The following is a 26,888-nucleotide window of genomic DNA, read 5'->3' as shown; positions in this document are numbered from 1 at the left end:
GAGTCTGGGATTGTGATGCTTCCTGCTTTGGTTTTCTTTTTCAAGATCGTTTTGGCTCTTCAGGGTCTTTTCTGGTTCCATACACGTTTTAGGATTATTTGTTCTAGCTCTGTGAAGAATGCTGGTGTTATTTTGATAGGGATTGCATTGAATATGTAGATTGCTTTGGGTAGTATAGACATTTTAACAATGTGTGTTCTTCTTATCCAGGAGCATGGAATCTTTTTCCATTTTTTTGTGTCTTCTTCAATTTCTTTCATAAGCTTTCTTCAGTTTTCAGTGTATAGATTTTTCACTTCTTTGGTTAGGTTTATTCCTAGGTACTTTATGGTTTTGTGCAACTGTAAATGGGATCGATTCCTGATTTCTCTTTCTGTCACTTCATTGTTGGTGTATAGGAATGCAACCGATTTCTGTGCATTGATTTTATATCCTGCAACTTTGCTGAATTCATGAATCAATTCTAGCAGTTTTTTGGTGGAATATTTAGGGTTTCCCATATAGAGTATCATGTCATCTGCGAAGAGTGAAAGTTTGACCTCCTCCTGGCCGATTTGGATGCCTTTTATTTCTTTGTGATATCTGATTGCAGAGGCTAAGACTTCCAATACTATGTTGAGTAACAGTGGTGAGAGTGGACATCCCTGTCTTGCTCCTGACCTTAGGGAGAAAGCTCTCAGTTTTTCCCCATTGAGGATGATGTTAGTGTTGTGTCGTTCATATATGGCTTTTATGATCTTGAGGTATGCTCCTTCTATCCCTACTTTCTTGAGGGATTTTTATCAAGAAAAGATGCTGTATTTTGTCAAATGCTTTCTCTGCATCTATTGAGAGGATCATATGGTTCTTGTCCTTTCTTTTATTGATGTGATGAATCATGTTAATTGTTTTGTGGATATTGAACCAGCCCTGCATCCCAGGTATAAATCCCACTTGGTTGTGGTGAAAATTTTTTTAATGTATTGTTGGAGCCAGTTGGCTAATATCTTGTTGAGGATTTTTGCATTCATGTTCATCAGGGAAATTGGTCTATAGTTCTCCTTTTTAGTGGGGTCTCTGTCTGCTTTTGGAATCAAGGTAATACTGGCTTCATAGAAAGTGTTCGGAAGTTTTCCTTCCATTTCTATTTTTTGGAACAGTTTCAAGAGAATAGGTGTTTACTCTTCCTTAAATGTTTGGTAGAATTCCCCTGGAAAGCCATCTGGCCCTGGACTCTTGATTTTGGCAGATTTTTTATTACTAATTCGATTTCCTTACTGGTTATGATTGTGTTCAAATTTTCTATTTCTTCCTGTTTCAGTTTTGGTAGTGGATATGTTTCTAGGAATTTGTCCATTTCTTCCAGATTGCCCATTTTATTGGCATATAATTGCTCATAATATTCTCTTACTATTGTTTGTATTTCTGCTGTGTTGGTTGTGATCTCTCCTCTTTCATTCTTTATTTTATTTATTTGAGTCCTTTCCTTTTTATTTTTGATCAAACTGGCTAGTGGTTTATCAATTTGGTTAATTCTTTCAAAGAATCAGCTTCTGGTTTCATTGATCTGTTCTGTTTTTTGTTTGTTTGTTTTGTTTCTATAGCATTAATTTCTGCTCTAGTCTTTATTATTTCCTGTCTTCTGCTGTTTTTGGGTTTTATTTGCTGTTCTTCTTCCAGCTCCTTAAGGTGTAAGGTTAGGTTGTGTATCTGAGATCTTTCTTCCTTCTTTAGAGAGGCCTGGATTGCTATATACTTTCCTCTTATGATTGCCTTTGCTGCATCCCAAAGGTGGTAATTTCCTCTTTTAAGGGCAGTGGTATTCCATTGTATATATACACACACCACATTTTGTTTATCCATTCATCCGTCTGTGGACACTTGGGTTTCTTCCATCTCTTGGCTAAGGTGAATGACGCTACCATGACTGTGAGTGTGCAAATGTTTCTTCAGGATCCTGTTTTCAATTTTTTTGGATAAATACTCAGAAGTAGGATTGTTGGATCACATAGTAATTCTATTTTTAATTTTTTGAGGAATTTTACATACTGCTTCCCATAATAGCTGTGCCATTTTACATTTCCACCAACAGTGCCCAAGGGTTCTAATTTCTCAACATCTTTGCCAGCACTTGTTATCTTCAGTGCATTTATTTCTTCTTTTGGTAGTGCTAATCAGCAAAATTTTAATTGAGCATCTATTATGAGTCAGGCACTATCCTTAGAACTCCCAGTACAGCACAGAACAAAATGTTCCAGAATAGGAAAAATGCTCACAGCATGTGTAGCACATCCTGAAGCAAAGAGAAAGCTTCCAGTACAAGCTGTTAAGCAGGAGCAGAGTGGGAGACAAAGAAGAGAATGGAAACCAGAAGAGCAAGAGGCCATTCTCTTAGCCACTGGGTAAGGATTATCACAAGACTGTGATGAGTAAAAAGTGACTGTTAAATCAGAATCATTTATAAAAAGCAGAGAGCCTGTTTCCTAACCCATGGTGGCTGAAGTGTACCAAGCAAGAACTAGACATTTCCATCAGAGCCTTTCACACCTCTCATATTTTGTCACATATAGGCATATATTTGGAAATATTATAGTTACTACTGAAAGTGGGGTTACTGTTTCTCCACAACTTTTCTTCATGTTAATAAGTCCTATGAAATAATTATTTACGTATAACTGTTGACTAACAGAGTCAAGATTTTTTTTAAGTTCATCCATTCATTTTGAGAGAGAGAGAAAGAGAGAGAGAGAGAGAGAGAGTCTCAGAGAGAGCAAGCAAGTGGGGGAAGAGGAAAGAAAGGGAGGGACAGAATACCAAGCAGGCTCTGTGCTGTTATTGCAGAGCCCAATGTGGGGCTCAAGCTCACAAACTGTGAGATCATGACTTGAGCTGAGATCAAGAGTCGGACGCTTAACCAACTGAGCCACCCAGGCGCCCCCAGAGTGTGCAAAACCATGCAAGCAGCCTCCATGACACAACATGATCATCTAAATGCATATACATACATCTCTGGAAGACCCAGAGAGATGCCACTCCCACATCCCATAGGGCTCCTCAGGGAGCTTCTTCTCCATTCATTTGGCACCTTGTTCACATCTCTACCTTGTGATTATTTGTTGCCCCAAGAAACTATAATATCCTTAAGATAAAGGATTGGGCAGATTCATCTTGGTACGATGGTACCTAGGAGGTCATCAAAAAATATACTTTGAAAAAACAAATTCAGATTTTTGCAGGGTATGAGGAGGCTCTTGAAGTTATCTGGGTGAGAAATATCAGTGACCTTCATTAGAGGAGTGCAGTTGGGGGTCATGTGGCAAAAGAAGTCAGGAGTGGGCATGGGTTGAAGTCAAGCCATCCAGGTTGCTGGCTGGCATGACTGGGTTGTGCTAATCAGTGAGAGGAGGAACACAGGAGAAAGGGAAAGTAGAAGGGCAGAGAACATGTGGAGAAATCAACTTGGATATGATGAATATAAAGTCCTCCAGTTGGAGGACTCCAGGATGTTTGATGATAACATAGCCTATGGGATATTCTGATTATTCAAGCGCTCTGGTGGAGCACTGCAATCTACTTCCTCAACCAGTGCCCCTAAGATGATTCTAATGATCAGTTAAGGTTCAGAAACACTATTTAAAATCATTTGGGGGTGCCTGAGTGGCTCAGTTCGTTAAGCAGCCAACTCTTGGTTTCGGCTCAGGTCATGATCTCACAGTTTATGACTTCGAGCCCCGCATCAGGCTCTGTGCTGACAGTGTGGAGTCTGCTTGGGATTCTCTCTCTCCTTCTCTCTGCCCCTCCAGCATTCTCTTTCTCTCTCTCTCAAAATAAATCAATAAACAAAAAAAAAATAAAATAATTTGAAAGGGTTTCTTTAGTAACATAAGGATGAAACCTATTTCATTCTGCAGCATACTCAGAACTTAGGAAGCAACCCTAATGTAGCACATATTGCAATATGGGTCTAGTTCCATTAAATTTGACCTGTGTATACCAAGGAAAAGGAAATTAAAAGTTCTTCATTCAAATGCAAAAATCCAAATTGCTAAAAGAAAAACCTAGCATCAGACCCCACACAGCTAAACAAATACAGTTCAGGAACAAATACCTCCCAAACAAAGATATTTCAGGAATTGGCCTGCAACTACCATTCTTTCTGTTGGTATCATTAGAGAGCCAGAACTACAGTATACATGCTCCTGATCAAGTGGAATTTTTCACAAGAAATGACTGAATAAACTAAATATAATTAGGTGCCAACAGAAACTATAATGCACTGTTAGGCTCCGTGAAGGTAAAGAGAAATGAATGATTTGTGGTCCTTATCATGGATGGTCATGTTGGACAAGTACCCAAATAAATCTGAACCTAGAAGGAATGAAGTATGTACCATTATGAAAGCCTAGAAACAGGATATGTGATCAAGAGAAGAGGGCAAGCTTAACTTTGACTCAAGGAAGAGTGGAACAATTTTATGAAATAAGAGGCCCACGTTTAATCCTGAGGAATGGGTTAGATTTCCACAAGTAAAGATAAAAGAAAATAGGGGTTGATCAACTCCAATTTTATAATCAAGAGAACTGGGGTTCATAGAATTTAGTACATTTCCTAAAGTAATACACTACTACACATAAGAGATCATATTTGCCTCTAGGACAATTTGACTGTACACCCACGTCTTGCAAGCTTACAGTAAGCCATAAGTATTCTAGAAAGAAAAGTGTGTTACAAGGCTCTATAAATGCAGATTGAGCCACAAGTGGGGAGTGACCTGAATGCCAGACTAAAGAATTTGGATTTTATTCTTCAGGTTTTCAGGGGGTATTATGGGGGATTTAAAAACAAATAGAGGAACAAGGAGTTTTCCAAGAATCACATTATCCCTCTCCAGACAATGGACAGTAGAAATCAAACACTGGAAAATTTGGGGAAAGTGAAGACAGAAGTAATGAAAGTTTTTTTTTTTTTTAATGAACACTATTACTTTTTAACTGTCTAACCATTGCCCACAATCAAAATTTTGAAAATTCTAATGTGATTAAACGCAACACTTTAGAATATGAAAGTGTTTATGCAAATATCCAAAGTTTTTCCAGTTCTTTTTGTTTCAATACATGTATTTAAAAGTTGCTTGTAAATACACAAACATAATATACAAATATTCTTTGGAATGTGGTATTTCTCCAGTCAACCTAGGATCCCAAGTAGAGCTGCTGTTCCAGAGTTGCAATGACCAGTCGTTATGACTGAAAGTATTGTATTTTATGATGCAAATCACGTGATGGCATTTAACAGCAATCCAATTGGAATAAATCACTCAAATTTGCATTGCATGGACTGGATTCATTTGTGGAGCACGAAGGATGGCAAGATTTTTTGACTGTTTAATGTAAGTATCAAATAGAGATCCATTTATTTTTTTATTAGAAAATTTGTAACAGTATAGGAATCACTTGAGAAGCAGAGATAATCACTTACTCTAATTATTTGAGCTCTCTCCATTACCTCAAATATATCTAATGCATTTGCCAAAAGTTTAATTAAAATGAGATGACTAGAATAATTAATATCATAGTAAACAAAAGACAAACTAATAAAATTATCATTTTTTTTCTTCCATTCTCTTTGGCTATGCTAAAAGAGGCCATCTCAGTATTCAGTAACTAGCTACCTAAAACAATTTCTATGATATTTAAAGCCTTAATATGTGTTTTAAAGGGAGCAAGACTTGATGTTAATAAATTTCTATCAGTGTGGAACAATGACACTGTGTTGTGTGAAACTTAAAGATATTTACAATAAATGAAGAAAGCAATTTCTACCTCCAAGTTATTACAAAATCATTATAATAAGATTTTATTTTAGACAACTTTACCTGGCTGACTTAATTCTCTAAACTATGCAAAGATGTGTATATCACTTAGAAATCTACACAATCTATATGAAGCTCAACAAGTATAAAATATGTATATTTAAAAAAAATTTAACGTTTATTCTTGAAAGAGAGTGACAGAGTTCAAGTGTGGCAGAGGCAGAAAGAGAGATAGACAGAGAGACAGAGAGACAGAATCTGAAGCAGGCTCCAGGCTCTGAGCTGTTAGCACAGAGATATGGGGCTCAAACGCACAAACCGTGAGATCATGACCTGAGGCAAAGTCAGATGCTTAACTGACTGAGCCACCCAGGTGTCCCTAATATATATATATATGTATTTAATATAGACACTGTTTAAAAGCTGCATGTTGACATATTTACCTATAATATGTTAAAAATACAGATTCCAAGTCGTCTCTTTTAAGATGAACTTGTGAAATCAAAGGCATTTTGAAATACGTTATGTGCACAGGCTTTCCACCTCTCTCCCTGTTCAAGAACGAACAGACTGTCAAAACCAGAGAGTCATTGCAAATATAATGTCACTGTCACAACAGCACTTTGGGAATCCTCATCCGTTCTTTCAACCTTTTCTGGAATGTATTAAACAATAAGATGCAGTACACAAGAACTATCAAAAGGGAGCACTTTTGAGCCACCAAAATTGCGTGTTCGCCTAAAAACTACAGTCTCCCAACTACAGACAATGATACTATCTCAGGTATTTTATGTGCTAAAATGATCATTAAAAATTAAGCACCACATATAAGCTGCCATTTAGAATATTAATTTACCTTTGCTAATCATCTTTTTAACTTGAGGCTAAAAGAGTTCACTTACCATTTGGATATTCAGGCTCAGTCCAGGAGATGTTAAAGGAGTAAGGTGAATAGGAGTGCGCTGTGGGGGTCGGAACACCTTCGGGTGCACACTCATCAGTCAGGGCCTCCCTGGCCTCACTCACTGTGCACCCACCCCCCGTGCAAGCCTGAGGAGAGATGCAAACACAAACACAAACACACACACACACACACACACATTTCATTCTGGGTCCCAAAAGTTTAAGTGAGCATTGAAAAAAAGAGAATTCATTATAAGAGTTCAGGATTTTTAAAAATAGTTTTATCTCCCCCCCCCTCCCTCCACTAAATATATTTGTTTCAATGCTGAGGTTTGACATTTAATTAGTTTGCCTTTTAGGACATGAAACAGCCATCTCCAATAATTAGAAAATAACCCAGAATGTATGCATGTATGAATTGTAAGTAATTCCTATGTTAGAGCCTAGAGGTAGGGCATATATTGCCTGGGTGAATAGCCTTGATGAAATCAGCCTTACCCAGGGTTTTCTAGAATGGATTAAGTGCACACATGTGTGTGTGCGCACTACCTGAGAACAGTACTAGAGACTGAAACTACTTTAGGATAAAACAAGTGATTTGTAGGAAAAGAAAAGATCTGTGGCAAATATAATTGTCTTTTATTTGTTGTCATGTGACCAATATGTTTAAAGTATAACACAATATGAAAATGAACAATATAGTATTTCTCATATCTCAACAACAAAGCAGCTGTTGAATGACTGTTTGATGGTGAAAAGGGTCAAATCATTTACTCAAGTGCTAGAGGAAATGGGCTGATTACACGGCCAGGACACTTAAAGTGATCACAGAATCGTCCTGCTCCCTAATAAGGTATTACTAATGTCATCAGTGAAAACATGTATGTTAAAGATACCCAGAAATTACTGCAAGTAATTCCAAAATAAATGTTTAAGTGTATTAGGAAATTAGCTTTGCTGCCTAACTTATTGGATAAGCATTTCTCCAGGAAAGGGAGACATACAAACAGGGTGTTTCCAGAATATATTTGCTAGAGTGTGAGGAATTATATCTTGATATAACACATATATTTGAAAAAACTACATTTAAGCTTTGTTCCGCATATTTTTAGGTTACACGTGTAATTTACACGATAAAATTTTAAAATGTTTCAAAAAGAAAAAAAATAGTTCAAAAAACACTACAATTTACCAAAAACCTATAAGGACAATGAAGTAAAATCACAGGATGATGTAAAAAGCAGATATTTAGTCCATTTTCAAGGAAGGTAGTTATTGTTAATATAAAAAATTAAAACACCTTCTTATTTCTTTAGGCCTGTTCCCTGCTTTTCACTTTGATATTAAGGAAACAACCTTTTGATACTTAACACAGTTGATCTTCTTTCTCCTAAAAATAAGAGACAGTTGACTTATTTTTAAAGACATTTTCTTAGTTGAAGTATACTTTTTGCCAAGTTGTTGAAAATTCTTTATTAGGAGTATATATAATAAATGGCATTATATAAGTGTATATAATAAGTGAGATCAATCTCACTTTCTCTTGGAAGAATGTAACAGTGGCCCATACCTCCAGGATAATTTCTCATCAGCGTAAGCAAGTTTTTGATGGTTTAAACTGTGGCTTGGACATAAAATTGCATTAAGATTGGGACCTAATTAACCTCTGTGGGTTTCCTCTAATTCTTAGTTACAGCATGTGCATATATATGTAAGAGATAAACCATACTCCTCCTGAGAACACAATCTTTGCAAATAAAGAGGAATCAGTTAAGCTTGTGGCCAAACACTGACTCAAGCTCTAGGACATGTCATTGTTAGCCCAAGAAAAAACTATCTGAACATTAAAATAGAAAAATGAAAATAAAACATTTCAAACATGCTAAAAGTCCACTAGAAAACATGGCAGGAAAAGAGGCCAAGTGGAACAGCTGAATTATCAAAGGAAAATGATGGAAAGAACAGTCTTTCCCATCCTCAGAGAGAGCTAAATCTGCCCACCTGCAGTTCCTAGATTTTTTCCTTAGGTGGGGAAAAAATGTTGGAGCATCTTATCATTAACCTTATGACACACTGGGATTTAATTCTAATAGTCTATTTGTCACTATTATTTTTTTCTTATTTATGTCCTAAGAATTGTCCCCAGCTAACTCTCCTCAAAGAAATAGTGTACTAAATGATATATAATTATATGTATATTTAAAAACAAAATGTGAATTGAAATTTACTTTGCTTTGAGAATTTTAGGATGCCTTTTGGGATAAATAAAGCCGTGCTGTGGTTTGGAAGGATTGTTCTTTGGGCTGTGTCATCTGAGATCCATAAATTCATATTTTGGCAAAGAGGCCTTGGAGGAATCCAAGTAGTTTATGAGAGAATTCTTCTTGCAAATAAAACAGAATTTATAAAGAGGCTGCTGAAGTAACAAAATTACCTGCACAATATTTTATTTTGTTTCTTCCATGTACTTTTTGCATACATTTAGAAGTGCTAAGTGAGCAGTTCCTTCAACAAGGAAATAAATGCTCTTAAAGTTGCTTCCTATTGGTCACATCTAACTGATATTATCTAAATTAAACTGAATCAATCAGTATCTTGTCTGACCTGCCAGCACCAGGGGCCACTGCAGGCAGTGCAGTTGAATGCTGATTAAAATCCTGGTTTGGAAAAACTAAACAAAAGGGTGGGATTGACTCAAGATGCCTTTATGAAATGGCAAGGTCTTTGAAAGCCTCTGAGCCATTACAATAAGGCGCTTCAACTCATCTCCCATAGCTTTTATCAGTTGCAGCCATTTTTGTTAAATTACAAAGTGATACTACCACTCTGAAATGACCAGTAACCTCTGACCAAATAGGGGATTCAATTTTGGGGCAAGGACATGAGTAACTAATCAATGTATATCAAATATTTTGAAATGAGGGCTGTCAGGAAAATCCAAAGCTAGCATTCTCCTTATCAATAGTTTATTTTCAGATAAGCAGGCTCTGAGGATATTAAGAATGCAACATACTTTAAAGTACGAAGAAATACAACAAGGCCATGCTATCTATAAATGATCTTTTGAAAAATTAAGTTCATCATGTCCAAGAATCTTTTCAGGAAAAACACTTAGCATTCATCAAGAGGTAAATGTCTAGCAGTAATATGAAAATTATCAGACCACACATATACTGAAACTTGTCTGTGGTACTAGCTTCTTTATTTAATTTTTGGCTTATTATCTTTATATGGAGCTACCACACTCCACAATACCATTTGTTGAATGTAGTGACATGTCATGCTGTTTCTTCCAGCAGGAAAAACATATGCTTGGAACCACACAGTCCTCGACTCCCACATTGTACAGCAAACCGTCTAACTCATACCAGAAGTCTCAGATTCTTTATGAAATAAATAGACTTAGTGTTCATTCATTCAGGAATCGTTGGTTGAGCTTCCAATTTCTACCAGGCACTGGGCTTGACTCCACAGATAGAATTTTGAAAGATACTGTCTCTACCCTCCAGGAGTTTATAATCTAGTTAAAAGGAAATATTACATGAAGCCACTTGAAGTAACACACCTTCTCTGAGTCTAGAGTAAATCACAGTGGTTTGAATCCTCGTGTATCTTCCTCTATTTCTTAAAGGCTTGGCCATCTGTATGTTTTATTTTTCAGAAACTTTCAATATGCTAAGACCGACTATAAAGGCAACTCCACTTGGCTTAGAACCTAATCTCCATCTACTAATCTAATGACCTTGAAAGCCAGTTATTATGTGGAAACTGTGAAATATATAATAATCCTTCAATTAACCAAGATGAACCTAAAATGTTCTGGTTCATTTAATTTACTGGTTATAGAGTTAATAAAAAAAAAGCTTTTTAGTTGAATACTTCCTGAAAAATATATTAGTGTATTTTCTGCACTAATAAATACAATGATATAAAAAAATCAAAAATGGCGTGAGCAAATTTATTTCCTTAACAAGAGTTAGGGCAAAGACTTCCACATCTTTATGGCATCCTGCATCAACATTACTCAGTGGCTGACAGATTTCATTTGACTCCATAGAATACTGTTTGGAATCATAGAATGATTTAGTATCATAGAATTTTAGGGCTCAAAGAGACATTAAAAATAATTTAGTTCAAAGTCCCAATTTTAGGCTGAAAGAATGCAAAAATCAGGGCGGTTAAGTGAATTTGCCTTGGGTTACATAGTTGTTAGTAAAGTCTGAATTGAAACTCAGGAGAGCAGACTTCCGATCTAGGGGTATTTATTTTTAAAGATATAGATGTATACAAAATAGGATATTGAGGTGGATTTCTACTGACTGCACAGCATATCCTAAAACTCGCCTTGGGAGTATAACTTTGTTTCATGACCTTTGTCTCCTGATAAAAACTAAAAATACAACAATTTTTACTTAATTTTGGTTGCTTCTAAGCAATAGAGTATTTTCTGGATTTTGATAATACCACTGTTTTGAAAATAGTGTGGATTTCTGTATCAGTTTTTTTGAAAATCAAGTTAATATATTTCTTACATATTGAGTAATACAAGTAAGTAATCAAAGATGCTGTTTTGTAAGCCAATCTGTGTGCTGAACCCCTAGGCACATGGAGTCAGTTCTGAACAGGATTTTTAACATTGTGTGATTGCCCTTGTTTTGTGGTGTCAGGTCAGACAGTTAGCAATAGTTGAATGTAGTTTATTTTCTCGTGGTATAATATTTAGAGCATTCAAGAGCATGTTAAGTAAAATGAATGCATACACAGTGTCTACATAAATGTAAATTTATTCATAATCAAGAGCAGAATATTTTCTATGGCATTTATCAAAGCAAATATCCTTATATAGGTATTGCTATAAAATGAAGAGTGTGTTTAAAACAAATAGGGACAATCTCATGTTTATATTCAGTTATTTTCAGATGTGCTATTAAACTTAAAAAAGATTATATTTCATCAAAAAACAAAAGGAAGTACTGAGTATAAATTCCACAGTAATATCAAGGTCTTTTAAAAGACCTTTGTATAAAAGTGCTATTTTGCATTAAAAAATGCTATTGTCTGTCTAAAGACCTCTAAAGTATGTTGATTCTAGGGTTTTATTAAGTGACTGTTCTTTCCAGAAAGAAATGTAATGTAAACCAGAACATAATAACAATCCAGAATATTTGAGGGTCATTTAAACCTTCATTTTTAAAATATAAGACCTAAGTTTTCATACTGTACATTGTTTTCCGAATGAATACAAGATCCATGGGGAAATAACCTTATTAATTCAGGCATTGTAGAAAAAGTCCTATCAATTATGACATTCTAGAAATAACAAAACTGAAATAATTTCTGATAATCCCAAATTAGATTTAGAAAAAATCTACTGACTCAGATTGTTATGCTATCATTTTGTACAATATAAAATAAATATGTAGGTATTAGATCATATTCACATTTACAATGTGAAAGGAGTTTTCTGTCTCAATAGCAATACGTGAGTTTTTGGTTTTGGGTTTTTTGTGTGTTTTTTTTTTCTTTTTTTTGTTTTTTTTTAAGTGAGGGAGAGAGAGTAGATGGGACAAAGGAAAGAGAAGCAGCAAGGAAAGGAAGAGAAAGTGACAGAAGTAAAGTGAACTTACCCCCAGCTTGATGAGATATTTATTACCAGGGGACAGGTATTGAAGCAGGTGATCCTGAAAAAGTTCTGTGCTGTTATAGATGACATCCCAAATTGTAAAATTATGCGTGTGATTTGAAATATATAATATATAGCGCTCCAGAATTCCATTTACATTTCTTGGTTGTTTCCACCTGGGAATGGAAAAATATAGCATGACTATCCATCATTCATTCAAGTCAAACCTGAAATGTGCAAGATTTTTAAAGGACGCATATGAACTTGGATTTATGCCACTCAAACACACACACACACACACACACACACACACACACACACACACACACTGAAAGCTTTAAAGAAAGTTAAAAAAACCCAAGTAATTATTAAATGTCTATTCTGAATGGTATAAAGAAAATATGGCACAGTGCCTGCTTTCTAGTTACTTATAATTTTAATTAGCTAATAATATAGTAAATGTGTGCACGAGTATTTAATTTTGAACTTAAGCCATAGAACAAGACGGGAGAAGTAGAACATTTGAGAACCTATGAGAAATGGGAGAGCGAGAGATAACATAATTGTCGCTTTGCAAAAAGACAATTGCCACAAAAAATGAGCAATCTAACATAGATTAACATACAACTACAGAATACAGAGAAGCTGAAGACTGAAGTGATGAAGTAGTCAAATAAAACTTCTTGAATGAGGTGAGAATATACCTAGATACAGAAGACTATCTTTGATGGATCGGATTTGGTAGGCAAAAAGAAAAAGTAGAGGATAGTCCAGATAGGACTTACAATGTGTCGGTGACAATGAGCAGGGCAAATCATAAAACAGACAGAAATTGAGAAACTGAGAAATACTTAGAGTAGTGGGAAATCTTTTGGCCTAAGTAATGCGGGCTCAGTTTAGGGCAGCACTGAAAGCCAATAGGCCAGTTCAGACTTGGAACCATGGGGTATGAAGCATAATGTTTCTTCAGCTTGAATGAATATCATAATTTATTCAGCCCAAACTCTTCTTTTACAGGTGGGAAAACTGAGACCAACAGAAATGGATGTAAACAAGTATTAACTGGCGGCAAGACAGATTTGCTAAGTTTTGATTCAGTACCACAAGTTGCCTTGCACCTCAGATCAGGAAATGGGTAAGAATCATTCGATATCAAAAATAATCTGAACATGCCTGTATGTGAAAATTCCTTTCTGACTTCAACTTTCAGGGAACAAGAAGGTCCTAGTTTACACTCAAAAAGAAAATATATATTTAGACTTTCTAATTCCAACTCATCACTGATAACACCACCCATATGGAAAGCCCAAGGCAGTCTTGTAAGTGGTCAGTTTCCCCTTATCGAAGTTTCCACAGAATCTGTGTCCGTATGTAGCTCAGCCTGATTGCATAAAGACAAAATGGAAATTAAGTTGGCAAGTGATAATCAAAGGTTCCCAGAACCACTGAACTAATCACTTCTATGCATTTCATCACAATAAAATTAATTTTATGTCACAAACCCTTCCCTTGATTGAGCTCACTGGGATTCCTGCATAAACCAGTGTGCAACAAAAACATTTCTACTTACTGGACATATATTGTTCTAGAATCCAGGACAGTCAGAAGTGGGGAATCCACATGTTCTGGTGGCAGCTGTGCCGTGGACAGTATGACCAGGGAACTGTTTGTGCATCCCACATGCGTGCAGGCACTAAGTAGAAACTGGTGGGGCGTAAACACTGCTAAATCTAGAGGGTGGAGAGAAAAAGAATTTATTTACCATCATATTTTTTATTCAGGTGATCTTACAACTCCTCTACATTCCTACTTCTTAGAACTGTTAAAGTAAAGCTTAAAATAAAAATCAATAGCCCTAAAAATCAATAGCAATAAATATAGGCTGTTTTATCCTTTAAATATACTACGGTTATTTTTAAACAGACAAGTGTCAGTCAAACTCTCGGTTTAACTTTTTCATTTTAACAATTTGACTGTCTTCTTGAATGTCTATGACCAGGTAAATCGTTTTCTGCGTTTAGAGTTAGTTCAATGGTTCTGTTGAAAAATAAATGAGACATTTAAATTATTTTTAAAGCATATTTGAAGACAACAGGAGTTGCTTTTGAAATGCAAATACATAACTCGTAACAATGACTTTGTGCTTGTAATTCCTTTTGCAGAATTCTTTTCTTCTCTTGTCCACCTGCCTGCCTGTTATTTGACCTTCAAGTTGTCCAGGCTAAGTGCAAAAGTCTGTTTCTTTCTTAAGATGCTCCTAACACATCCTGCTGTGACCCCTGGCACAAGGTGGAGCTATTACCCTCTCCTTTGTCTCCCACAGTATTTACACATACCTTTGCATAGCATTATAACACTGTCACAGTGATTTGGTTATGTGACTTCCTAATCATAAGACTGAATGTTGTGAGGGAAGGATTGATTTTGTATTCTCAGTATCTAGCACAATGTCTAGCACACTGTAGGTTTTGAATATATGTTTGAATCAATGAATAAAGAACTAAGAATGAGATGATCTAGATATAGTTGAGTGAGGTATGACCATTGATGGAGAGAATGGGATAGTACCCTAGCTAGTAATGATCTCTCCCTCACTTGAATTTCTCTAGTAATTTCTGTCTACCTTTCTAATGTATGTCATTTCCCCTTGCATTAGAATAAACCAATCTGTATTTTACTAATTCAATTCTGAAATACCCTGAGCACTTCTCTTATAAAGGTACTCAGTAATTATTTTGTGGAGGGACACCTGGGGGGCTTAGTCTGTTAAGCATCCGACTCTTGACTTTGGCTGAGGTCAAGATCTCACGGTTCAGGAGATTGAATCCTGCATCTGGGCTCTGTGCTGTCAGCTTGGATTCTCTGTCTCCCTGTCTCTCTCTGCCCCTCCCCCACTTGCATATTCATACGCGCCCTCTCTCTTTCTCAAAAATAAATATATAAACCTTTAAAAAAATAATATTTTGTCGATGAGTCTAACCAAATTTCAGTCAACTTTACCAGGTCGATAAACATCATTCATACTTTTATACTACTAGAAGTAATTATTTTCTGGGATATTTTTGAAGTAAGTTAGTCATAATTTAAGTAACACATATTTCAAGATCTCATTAACCTTGAACCATTACAATTTTACATGTAAAAGATTAATGAAGTACAACCTAATTTAGGGAAATAGATTTTGCATTGCACTGATAGCAAAAGTAAACTAAAAAAGAACACTTTGGTTTTCATGCAATGTACAGTCAATTGGTTAAACATTTAGGGCATCAGAAAAAAAAAAGGCAAAAAAATAATTTTACACTAAATATACTTACTCTAGACCAAAAGAGTGGCCATCAAGAAGAGACTCACAATGTTTTCAATTAAGCCTTGTTTTCATTACAATTTTATCCCACTGATACTCAGTGGTACCAGTTGAGGTGGGTACCCCCAAACAATGTGGTCAGAAGATATGTTACAAGGACATTTTGGAGCCCGTGGTGAACTAGTACCGTATTGCCAGGAACTGCTAAGAGATGACAGGAATGCTGTCCCACATGTGCACAAGTAGACAGAACTGGGGCACCTCCATTTGGATTAATATTCTATGAAACTTACTAAGTTAAGAATCATGAGAACGGTGGTCTCATATGCCACAAAGAGTGTAAACTACTATTTACTATAGGAAAATTTGATGCAAAGGACACATGACCAACCATCCCCCTGTCCTCTTCACCTTCTCCTTCTGATTGCCAAGAACTCGGTGGCCATGCAGCCTCTCTACTGCCTGTTTGAATTCCTTGATTCCCAAGGAAGGAGAAGCTAAGTCCAGTTTCAGTCCAGTCCAGTCTGACTCTAAGTCCAGTTTCAAGAGCAAAATCAAGGAGGGCACTGCACCTAGAGTAAAGCAGGAATCCCTGATGGGTCTGTCAGTTCAAATAGGAGAAAGGTGTGGTATTTGAACACAAGAGTACCTCTAACTTTTCTGAAAGAACAGGCCCCTGCCAAAATTGTACTCCATGTGATCAATTCCAAGAGACTTTGGAATATTTTGCATGAGCATCATTGCTGTCCATACTAGACTGTCTTGACCCAGCTGCAAATAAGACTGGATGCTACAATGTTCTTAGACAACGGAACTCTGTGGAGGGGAAGTTTTTACTTACATCCTAGCTTGTTGAGGTCGAGATTGGGCTACCCAGTTTGTAGCTGGTGAGGAACTCATACCATTCAAATGCGGCCCTATACTTGCTTGTCTGTGTTTGTTGGAACAGACTTGCACAGCTAAAAATCCTTAGTTAATTCGTACTTACTTAAGTTAATCCTTAGTTACCATCCTCAGGCTGATGAGGTCAGACTACATCATCATGGTATCACCACATTACAGAATCTCCTTATTACAGAATGAACCATTCCCTTTCATGTTACAGCCTTCATACTTTGAAAGTGGCCTTGATCGCCTAACTCCTAAACGCACCAGGAATATTAATCTGCCTCAGATGCCTAGTAGCCTGTTGTGGCAATTGGTTCCAGGGTTACCATCTATATCTTGATTCTATTGTCACAAAATATCCTCCTCCATGGATTGGGAAACTTGCATTTTTATGTTAGTTGGGGACTGGGGGAGACCAGGATGAAGAAGTAAGTATGTTTGGGAGGTCATGTTACTTAAGAGGCCCAGTATGACTGATGAACTGGGATTGAAATACCAAACCTTGTCAAGTCTTACATTCATAGTTAGGGTGTGCCCCCAGATTATGTAACGTGTGGGGTTTTGGGGTGAAAAAGTACTGCATTTTAGGAGACAACATGGTTTTAAACTAAATGTCTAACAGGGTTTAAGGCTATTAGTGGTGTATAATTGCAAAGTGCTATAATGAGCATAGAATGGAGCAAGAAGAATCAGGAGTGCTGGGTAATGTTAAAAGGCAAGAATCAGTGGAGGCTTTGGCAGGAAAGTGACATACTGAGCTTTTAAAGACTTGGAAGGGGTGAGAGTCAATTTGGGATTCTATGGGGAGGGCCATTCTAAGAGAGACAACGAACAGAGCAAAGGCTTGGAAGGAGGAAAATGCCTGTAACAGATATAGCAAGGAGGCCAGTGTGGCTGAAGCAGAGCAAATACGTGAAACAGAAGTAAGAGATGACATCAGAGATTTAATGAGGGACCAGATCACATGAGCCTCGTAGGTCTTTGCACGGATTTGGGGTTTTCATCCAAGATCCTACACAGCAAGACTCCAGAGGATTTTCCACAGAATTGTTGCATGATCATATGGATTTCATGAATATCACCCTGGCTGCTGGGTTGAATACAGATTATAGTGAACAAGAGCATAAGCATAAATCTCACTTAAGAGGTTATTGTGGTAATCAAGTAAGTGGAGGCTGTCATAAGTAAAAAAAAAAAAAGTCGGATTCTGGGTATTTTTTTTCAACTCTAGTGAAGCACTAACATATCACACATGTAAGATTAAGACGTACATTGTCATGATTAGATACCCATGTGCATTGCAAAAGGATCACAATAAGGTTAGTTAACATCTCCATACTCTTTACATAATTTCCTTTTTGTGTGTGTGGTGATAAAGTTCAAGATTTACTCTCTTAATGACTTTCACGTATATAATACAGTACTGTTAACTATGTTTACCACGCTATAACTTAGATCACCAGAACTTACTCATCTTATAGCTGGAAGTGTATACTCTTTGACTGACGTCTCCCTATTCCTCCCCCCATCTCTGGCCTCAATCCCCTGGTCACCATGATTCTGCTCTCTAGTTCTCTGAGTTAGGCTTTTTTTATTCCACATATAAGTGAAAATATATAGTATTTGTCTTTCTTTGTATGATTTATTTCACCTAGCATAATTTTCTCAAGGTCTATCCATATTGTCTCAAAGGGCAGGAATTCCTCTTTACATGGCTATCATTCCTGTGTGTATATGCATGTGTGTGTGTGTGTGTGTGTGTGTGTGTGTGTATATATATGTGTGTGTGTGTGTGAGTGTCTGTATCTATAAGCTTATTTTATTTTTAAATTCAACATATAAGTGAGATCATATGGTATTTGTCTTCCTGTGTATGACTTATTTCACTTAGCATAACCCTCTCAAGGTCCATCCATGTTGTTGCAAGTGACAAGATTTCATTATTTTATAATGTTTCATTGTGTGTGTGTGTGCATGTGTGTGTGTGTGTGTGTGTGTGTGTGTGTGTATTTATATATACCTCACATTTTCTCTATACATTCATCCATCATAGACACTTAATTTGTTTCCATATCTTGGCTATTGTAAATAATACTGCAATGAACATGGGGGTGCATCTATCTTTTTGAGTTAGCGTTTTCATTTTCCTTGGAAAAATACCCAGAAGTGGGATTACTGGGTGATATTTTAATTATATTTTTAATTTTTTGAGGAACCTCCATACTGTTTTCAATAATGGCTGCATCAATTTACATTCCCGCCTACAGTGTACAAGGGTTCCTTTATCTCCACTTCCTTACCGACACTTGTTATTTCTTGTCTTATTGATAATAGCCATTTTAACAGATGTGAAGTGGTGTCTCATTGTGGTTTTGATTCGCATTTCCCCATGATTAATGATGTTGAGCATATTTTCACATACCTGTTGGCCATCTGCATGTCTTTTTTTTAAAAATGTCAACACAGATCTTCTGTCCATTTTTTAATTGGATTGCTTTTCTCTACTCATTTTGCTGTGGAGAAGTATGAGTTCTCTATACGATTTAGATATTAGCTCCTTATCAGACATATGATTTGCAAGTACGTTCTCCCATTCAGTTGGCTGCATTTTCAATTTGTTGATTTTTCTTTCTGTGTAGAGCTTTTTAGTTTGATGTAGTTCCACTTGTTGATTTTTGCTTTTATTGCCTTTGCTTTCAGTGTCAGATCCAAAAATATCATCAACAAGATCTATGCATGAAGCTTATCATTTGTTCTAAGAGTTTTATGGTCTTAGATACAAGTGTTGATTGCATGGAATTAATTTTTGTGAATGATATAAGACGGTGGTCCAGCTTCATTCTTTTGCATGTGGCTGTCCAGTTCTCCCAATACCATTTATTGAAAAGACTGTCCTTTTCCCATTGTTTGGGCTCCTTTGTTGTAAATTAATTGATATATATATATATATATATATATATACACACACATACACACAATTATATATACATATACATATATATGTACATATACATATACATATACATATATATGTATGTATTTTATTTCTGGGCTTTCTATTCTATTCCATTGATATGTCTGTTTTTATGCCAATACTATACTGTTTTGAATACCACGGGCTTTTAATATATTTTGAAACCAATAGTGTGGTGCCTCTATATAGCAGGCCAGTCTTGAGACTCAGGCTAGGATTCAGTCTAGTGATGAAGAGGTCAGGTCTGGGGTCTGCAATGAAGTTAGGTGCTCACTTACACTCCTCCCATAGGGAGAATCTTGATCTCTGCCAGGATGCCTGGGTTTGGGGCATGGTTAAATGGAGGTAATGTGAATCTATCTTTCCTACCCTCCTTAATGCATCTTTTCTCATTTCAGTGCTTTACCCAGGTGCTGTAATCCCTCACTTCAAGTACTTGGCTCTTGTGAAGGTATTTTTATGTGTGAGTACTTGCTCAAACTGGTGTGTTGGGTGGGGGTAGGGGATTGGGGAATTGATGGAATGAGCTGAGAAGTCCCTATGCTGCCATGTTGCTGACATCACTCCAAGAGGATCTCTGGATATGTGTTAAAGCCAAAACTAATAGGATTCCTCAATGCACTGTAGGTAGTGTGTGTGAGAGAGAGAGGAGTCAAAGTTGGTTCTAAAGTTTTGGGCCTCAGCAAAGGCAAGGATGAAGTAATCATTAATTTGGTTGAAAATATCACAGAAAGTAAAACAAGTTTGGAACGGGAAGATAAAGAAGTAACATTTTAGACATGGAAAGTTTGATATATCAATTAGACAAACAAAGAGAGATGCCAATTAAAGAATTTAAGTTTGGAATTTCAGGAAGAAGTCCTGGCCTGAGTGATAATGTGAGATGACATCATGATATTGTTTACATTTAAAGTGAATGAGAACACTAAAAATGTGAGTGTGGATAGAAAAGAGAAAAGATGCAAGGATACAAATTGATATATACATATACATATACATATAAATATAAATAAATATAAATATAAATATAAATATAAATATAAATATATATATAATTTTTTTTCTGGAAGTAAAGCAGAAATCAACCAAGAAGACAGAGAAAGAACAACCAGTAAGGTATGAGTAAAAGGAGAAGATTATGGCATACTGGAAGTCAAATTAATCAAATGTTTTAAGGGTGTTAGGTCCAATAAGATGAGGACTAAAGACTGACCATTGTTTCACAATATGGCAGTCATTCGTATTTGTTCCATAAAAGTTTCAGTGAAGCTACGGAGCTCAAAGCCTGACTGAAGTGAGTTTATGAGACAGTGATGGAACAATTAGAGATGGTGAATATAAACAACTATTTCAAGAAATTTTGTTGTAGACAAAAATAGAAAAATGAAACAATAGAGAGAAGGTAAGTAGAGTCCAGGGATTAAAAAAATAATTTAAATGAGATAAAAATTGTGTTGTATGCTGATGGGAATGATCCAGTAGAGATGGCAAAATTAGTAATGGATGAAAAAGAAGAGAATTGCTGGAGCTTTTCCTTTATTATGTGAAACAATGGGATCTAGTATGAAAGTGGAGGATTTGGACTTAGAGCAAGGCAGATACTCTTTCATTATAGGGGAGAAGGCAGACTATGTGGGTGTGAATGCTGGTAGGTGGGTAGATGGTCACAGGAGTGTGTGGGATTTACCTTATAACTGCTTCAATTTTCTCGGTGAAGAAAGAAGCAAGATCATTAGTCAAGAGTGATCTTTCGATTCCCCCAGAATAATACACTACATTGGGCCCTCTATTTCTCTTAGAATGAAATCTACTAATGGTCAATGAAATACTACATGACTTAACACCTGCCTACTTCTCCTCATTCCTTCCATACACTAGACATATTTCTGTTCCTTTAATTCTACATGTCACACCTCCAGGCCTTTGCAGGTACTATTCCTTCTAACTGAAATATATTTTCTCCTTCTTTATACTTGGCTGAATTTTTTTCATTCTTCAGGCTCATCTTCCCCTGCGTGTTCTCTCTTGATAATCTAACGGTGTGGCCACCATCATCCCCAGATACTCTCTGTCATATTGCCTTGTTTAGTTATTTATTATAATTACCAAAACATGTCAGAAATTGCCATGTTATTTATTTCTTGACTTTATATGCCTCAAATGGGAATGTAAACTCCTTGAGTGCAGGTAGATATTTTCTACACTGCAATATCTCCAGAACTGATATAATGTCTAATGAGCATAGTTTTATTTGTTGAGTGAATGAATGGGCAAGACCAGAAGAAGACCTCTGACCCTTACCCAGATTGCCAACTTTTCTCAGAAATAGAATGATATCTAACGATCCCAGAATTTAATTAATTGTTAGGCCAATGAAGGGGTCTGTAACTGTGAGATGAAAGAGATTTACTATTAAAACAAAACAAAACACACACACACACACACACACACACACACACACACACACACACAAGAAAAAGTCAAAGTTGTGTTTGCCTGAATACCAAAACATAATTTTCAAACATGAATGCTTCATAATAACAAGAAGCTAGGGATACCCCAAAAGTTCAACAGTGGTTTTCTCAGAGTGAGGGCATAAGGATGATTTAAATCTTGTTTCATTTTTGACTACACGTATTTTTTCAAGTTCTATGATATGCATGTACATACACAGAGGTGGAGAAATGACAGGCATAATTTACCAATATCAATTCATTATTTAAGAAAATGTAGACCTAGTTGACACACGCCCTCTTATACCTTCTATGTCATACTTCTCCTTTCCTCAATGACTTCAGCATTGGCTCAGTTTTCTTTTCAATTATAATTCCTTTTTGGCAACCCCAACATCCTCAATAATGACTCATCTCTGAATCTGGCTTCATTTTAACTTCCTCAAATGTAATGTCCTTCACCTCTACTTCATTTATTCGACATTCAGCACAGTTCCACCCACTACTTGGTCATCTTTGGAACTATTTCCAAGATTCTTAAAGTCTGCCCTCTCCAACCACATACATATAGCCTTCCACCTCTTCCTCCTGTCATATCAAAGCAACCACTCACTCCTTTGTTATCACACAATGTCCAGTCTCTTAGCACCTTCTTATTTTCAAACTATTTTTAACATTTGCATTTTTCTTGATATAATCCTTGATGACCCCTTCCAAAACCATACTCTCCAGCTCCCTAGAGTTTTTCACCTCTCCCCACCCCACTTCAATATCTGCTCTTCCAATTCCTAGCTCTGGATAAATCTCACTATCCCATTTCTCTAAAGTTTCCCATACCTCTAAAATGTGAATGAGAAACATTGCTGAACATACTGAAAGCGTCTACTAGAATTTTAGGTTTTCTGATTTCAACTGGACCCTTGGCACTCGTCAGCAATAACTCTCTTATTCCATTATTTTTTTCTTCATTGTATTGATCTTTTCTTTTCATCCTTCCATGATTTGGCCAGTTCTCTAGAGGAACTGAGTGAGGTCTAAAATTGGAGCCCTTAGGTATAGCTCCCTCTTCTGAATCCCTATAGTGTTTGATATCTGTGCCACAAGGGCTGAGATTAACATGGTTGTCTTATTAACCTATTTTGTTTCCTTCTGTCCTCCCCTGCCCCTGACCCCCTATTTTCCTCTCATTTAAATTCTCATCCAAATTCCCCTCAATTAAACTATAAATCTAGAATTGATTTATAAAATGGTTTTATCTATAAAACAGAATGTGGCTGGCCAGGAAGCAGAAAGAGCAAGAGAACCTTTCTGAACAGAGTCACTGAGGGGACAGATGACTCAGGGTTCAGATATAATGGTGGGAAAAACAAGAAGTGCATATTCCTTTGCCTCCACCACCTCACATTTCTCAGAATGATGGAATAAAGATAGAAGAAGGAAGACACGTGCAGGCTCTTGGACCCCTGTGCCCAAGGTAGAATTCCAGGGAGGTGACAGATCCCAGCTAAAGAAACAACCTTGGTGTATGTAGGCAGGTGGGACCATAGAAAATGATGCAAGAATTTCAGTTTCCCTAGTGCGATACAAAAGCAATGAAGCGATCTACTGGGTCTGAGAGAGATAACTCCATAGTGATCCTTTTGCAAAGAGGAGGAAAGTGCCACGGGTGGCCATACTCTAAATGCCAAGAAAATATGTAAGTCTCTAGAAGCTTTCACAGCATCAGGGGACCAGAGGGGACCCCTAAGAATGACTGTGATTCTCGTACTACTAATTTTTATTGGAGTGAAGTCAGTTATCAAGTGGAGCTACAGAAAGAAAGGTATAAACAATTATATAGAAATAGAGATACAGGTATATGTCTTATCAACAGATTTATAAATGAGTCATGCTCACTGGTGCCTCATTTATGCTTATGAATGACTATACAACCAAGATTTTCAAACCTATGCAATTAAAATATTTCCACTCATTTTCCTCAAGATAGGTTAATTCACACACACACACACACACACACACACACACACACACACACACAAATTTAGGGGGCCACATTTCTAGTTTGGGAAACATGACTGCTGTGTCTTTGCTACAATAGGAATTGAGGATTTTCTTTTGATTCTGAGAATTTAAAACTATAAACTCAATAGTGCAAAGAAAGCCAGGCTGATTAAATAGCTTTTTTGACTTCCAAGTCATTTTTATGCCTCTAGTGTCCACCCCGAAGTGGATTATTCTCAATGTATTTCCATAAGAAGATGAAGTGTCACTAGTGTCCTTTGAATAATGAGGCATGAAAAAAAGAAGGGGATAGCATCTAACATGATACATGGGAGCGAAAGCTGCACAGGTGGCCCGATTGGGAAATCCTTGGTGAAACAGGAGAAGATGTGAGAAAAAGGGGTGGATATTACAGAAGAAAAGGTAAGGCAGCATCAGGTGGGGGGGGGGCAGGGAAGAGGAGATGTGTAAAAAGGAATAAATGGAATGGGGGTTTTTCTTAAAGAATTAATTTTAAAAAGTGAAGAATAGGGCTACAGGGGAAGCAGGACGAAGGCATTCTCTGGGAATGAGCATAAACAAAGCCACTAATTTATAATGTAAAGCAAAGAGGGATATAATGATAACTGTCTCCTCCCTGCCTAACTGCAACTGATTTGGTAATCCGTCTCTACAGAAGCGATTAGGCCCTTCAAGGGCAATGTAATGGATCAATGGATTCAAACAATTGCAGGTATGTACACAAATCTGAGTCGAGGAAACGCAGGGTGGGGGAACCCTGAAAACGCAAGGCCACTGTTTGTCAGAGCCCCTTAGCAACAACATCTTGTTTTCCATTTGCTTGATTGCATCATTTGCATGAGATCAAACGCAGGGAGTTGTAGACAGGGAAAAACAGATCACTCTAATATGCATTAGAAATGGATCCACAGGCATCATCCTGAGACGTGTTACACGGAAATGCATCCCAGTGCATGGAAACCTCACCGATTACTGTCAAGCAAACTATAATTTACAATACCGGCCATGAATTATATGCTATTTTACGATTGATTTCATGCTGTTGTTCAGAGAATTTCATTGATCTCAATTTACAAAATGAACCAATAAGTAGGCAATGATTTTCTTTTAACTCCTGGTATAAACGGAGGAATTTATATCTTATTGGTTTCTCCCATTAGAAAATTAAAAGGCAGTTCTTGCTTCTTTATTATCTTATGCATGTTATCTAGTTGTTTTTCTGACAACCTCCTAGTATCCTTTTGTACATGAAACATACAGCTTTATCCCAATTGTCCTTTCTCCTCTCTATGCATCCTTCCCACAAATCGTCACCGGGTCCTTTACAAATGTTGGAGCGATCTAGGTAGCCACTGACCACATCTTCTGTCATTTGGTATTCCAACTTGAGGACCACTGCTAGGTTATGGATCAGTGAGAACACATCTTAGGCGGCAGACCTAAGAGATGGTGTGTTTTCCACAGATGCCTGGAAAGCAATGAGCTATGCCAGAACGCACGTGGAAGGTCAGGTTGCATTCGTCTCTGCCGTTGTGTAGTCCTTGCTTCACAATTGCTTGCTCAGCCTTTTGATTCCAGAGAATCAGATTCTGACCTTATAATTAATAAAAACGTAGGCTCTCTTTAGCCTGAACATCATTGTTCTTCTGCTGTTCGTAGAAGCCTTGACTTGCACCAGGCTTCTCTTTGGCCAGGTGAGCAGGGAACCACCACTAACCTCCCGAACTGTGCTTTCAGACTAATTTGCAACAGTGGAATCATTTTGTCGTGATAAGTACTCATACACACAACTGCACCCACACTACATTACTAGACTAAACAAATTTTCTGTCTGTGCTTCTAATATTTTCCACTTCACCAGAGAAATCCACATCTCTCCCTTTCCTCAAAATCTTGTCCAGGGGCACCAGGGTGGCTCACCTCGGTTAAGGGTGTGACTTTTGATCTCTGCTCAGGTCATGATCTCACGGTTCATGAGTTCAAGCCCCACATCCTGGCTCTGTGCTTATGGTGTGGAGCCTGCTTGGGATTCTGTGCCTCCTTCTCTCTGCCCTTTCTCTACCTGTGTGCACACACACACACTCTCTCTCTCTTTCTTTGAAAATAAATAAACTTAAAATTAAAAAAAAAAAAAAACTTGCCCAAAGTTTGTATTATCCTTGGAGCATCTGTCAAGTCTCTTCAATGTGTGCACGGTATGCCCTCTATTTAGCTGCTATCTTAACAAATCTCCCTCGTAATCACCCTCATATCAGACCTAAGTATTCATGGCGTTGGAAGTGTTACAAGTTCTTTGAGAACAAGGATGCATCTTCTTACAGGCATCCCCTATGACTTCTAATACTTTGGACCCTCCTGGAGGTTGGGTAGTAAAAGCTTTCATTGCAATAAGAAAACTGATGGCAAGGAAAACCTGGTCCCTCCATCAGGATAGCAGCATGTGGTGGGGGAGGCCAGCCTGCTGGGAGTTGTCAGTCACTACTTTGGAGAAAAAAAAAAGGAGCCTTTTACTGTCAGTTGTGATAATGAGGGACAATCCTTCCTCATTTTCCTCTTTTCTTCTTTGGCTGGTTAGAACAAAAGGCTTCCATGCAAAACTCCTTAGGCTGACAGCATTCTTATCCAGCCGTCTTCCAGTCTGGCTTCCTGAGCGTCTCTAATACTCAATTTGTTATACATTATAGTATACTGAGCTCAAGTTTGTTTTTCTTGGTTACTTTAATAATATAACCCTAGAGCAGTTCCCTCTTCTCTCTCTCTTTCTCCTCCCCGCCCCCCCACTCTCTCCCTCCCTCTCTTGTTACACACACACACACACACACACACACACACACACACACACTAACATCCCACCCACTCCTCTATCTTGCCTCTGGATAAGGAGAGATGTAGAATTAGGGAGTCAGTAACCGGCATCTAATTTTCAT

General features: G+C 37.1%; 1 protein-coding gene across 1 annotated transcript in view; it reads right to left on the bottom strand.

The window, feature by feature from the left end:
• The window catches only part of USH2A (usherin), a 754,837-nt gene that overhangs the window by 355,000 nt on the left and 372,949 nt on the right, over positions 1–26,888 (bottom strand). The window contains exons 32-34 of the mRNA XM_047077230.1: positions 13,888–14,047; positions 12,322–12,493; positions 6,694–6,841 (exon numbers count right to left, since the gene is read on the bottom strand). Coding sequence (XP_046933186.1) covers positions 6,694–6,841; positions 12,322–12,493; positions 13,888–14,047 — 480 coding nt within the window. The remainder of the gene's footprint in view (positions 1–6,693; positions 6,842–12,321; positions 12,494–13,887; positions 14,048–26,888) is intronic.

Source organism: Lynx rufus, unplaced genomic scaffold (genome assembly GCF_022079265.1).
Source record: "Lynx rufus isolate CCGP_SWC_20201006 ecotype Redwood Valley unplaced genomic scaffold, mLynRuf1.p SCAF_15, whole genome shotgun sequence".
Classification (NCBI taxonomy): Eukaryota; Metazoa; Chordata; class Mammalia; order Carnivora; family Felidae; genus Lynx; species Lynx rufus.
This window is presented reverse-complemented; position numbering and strand designations above follow the sequence as displayed.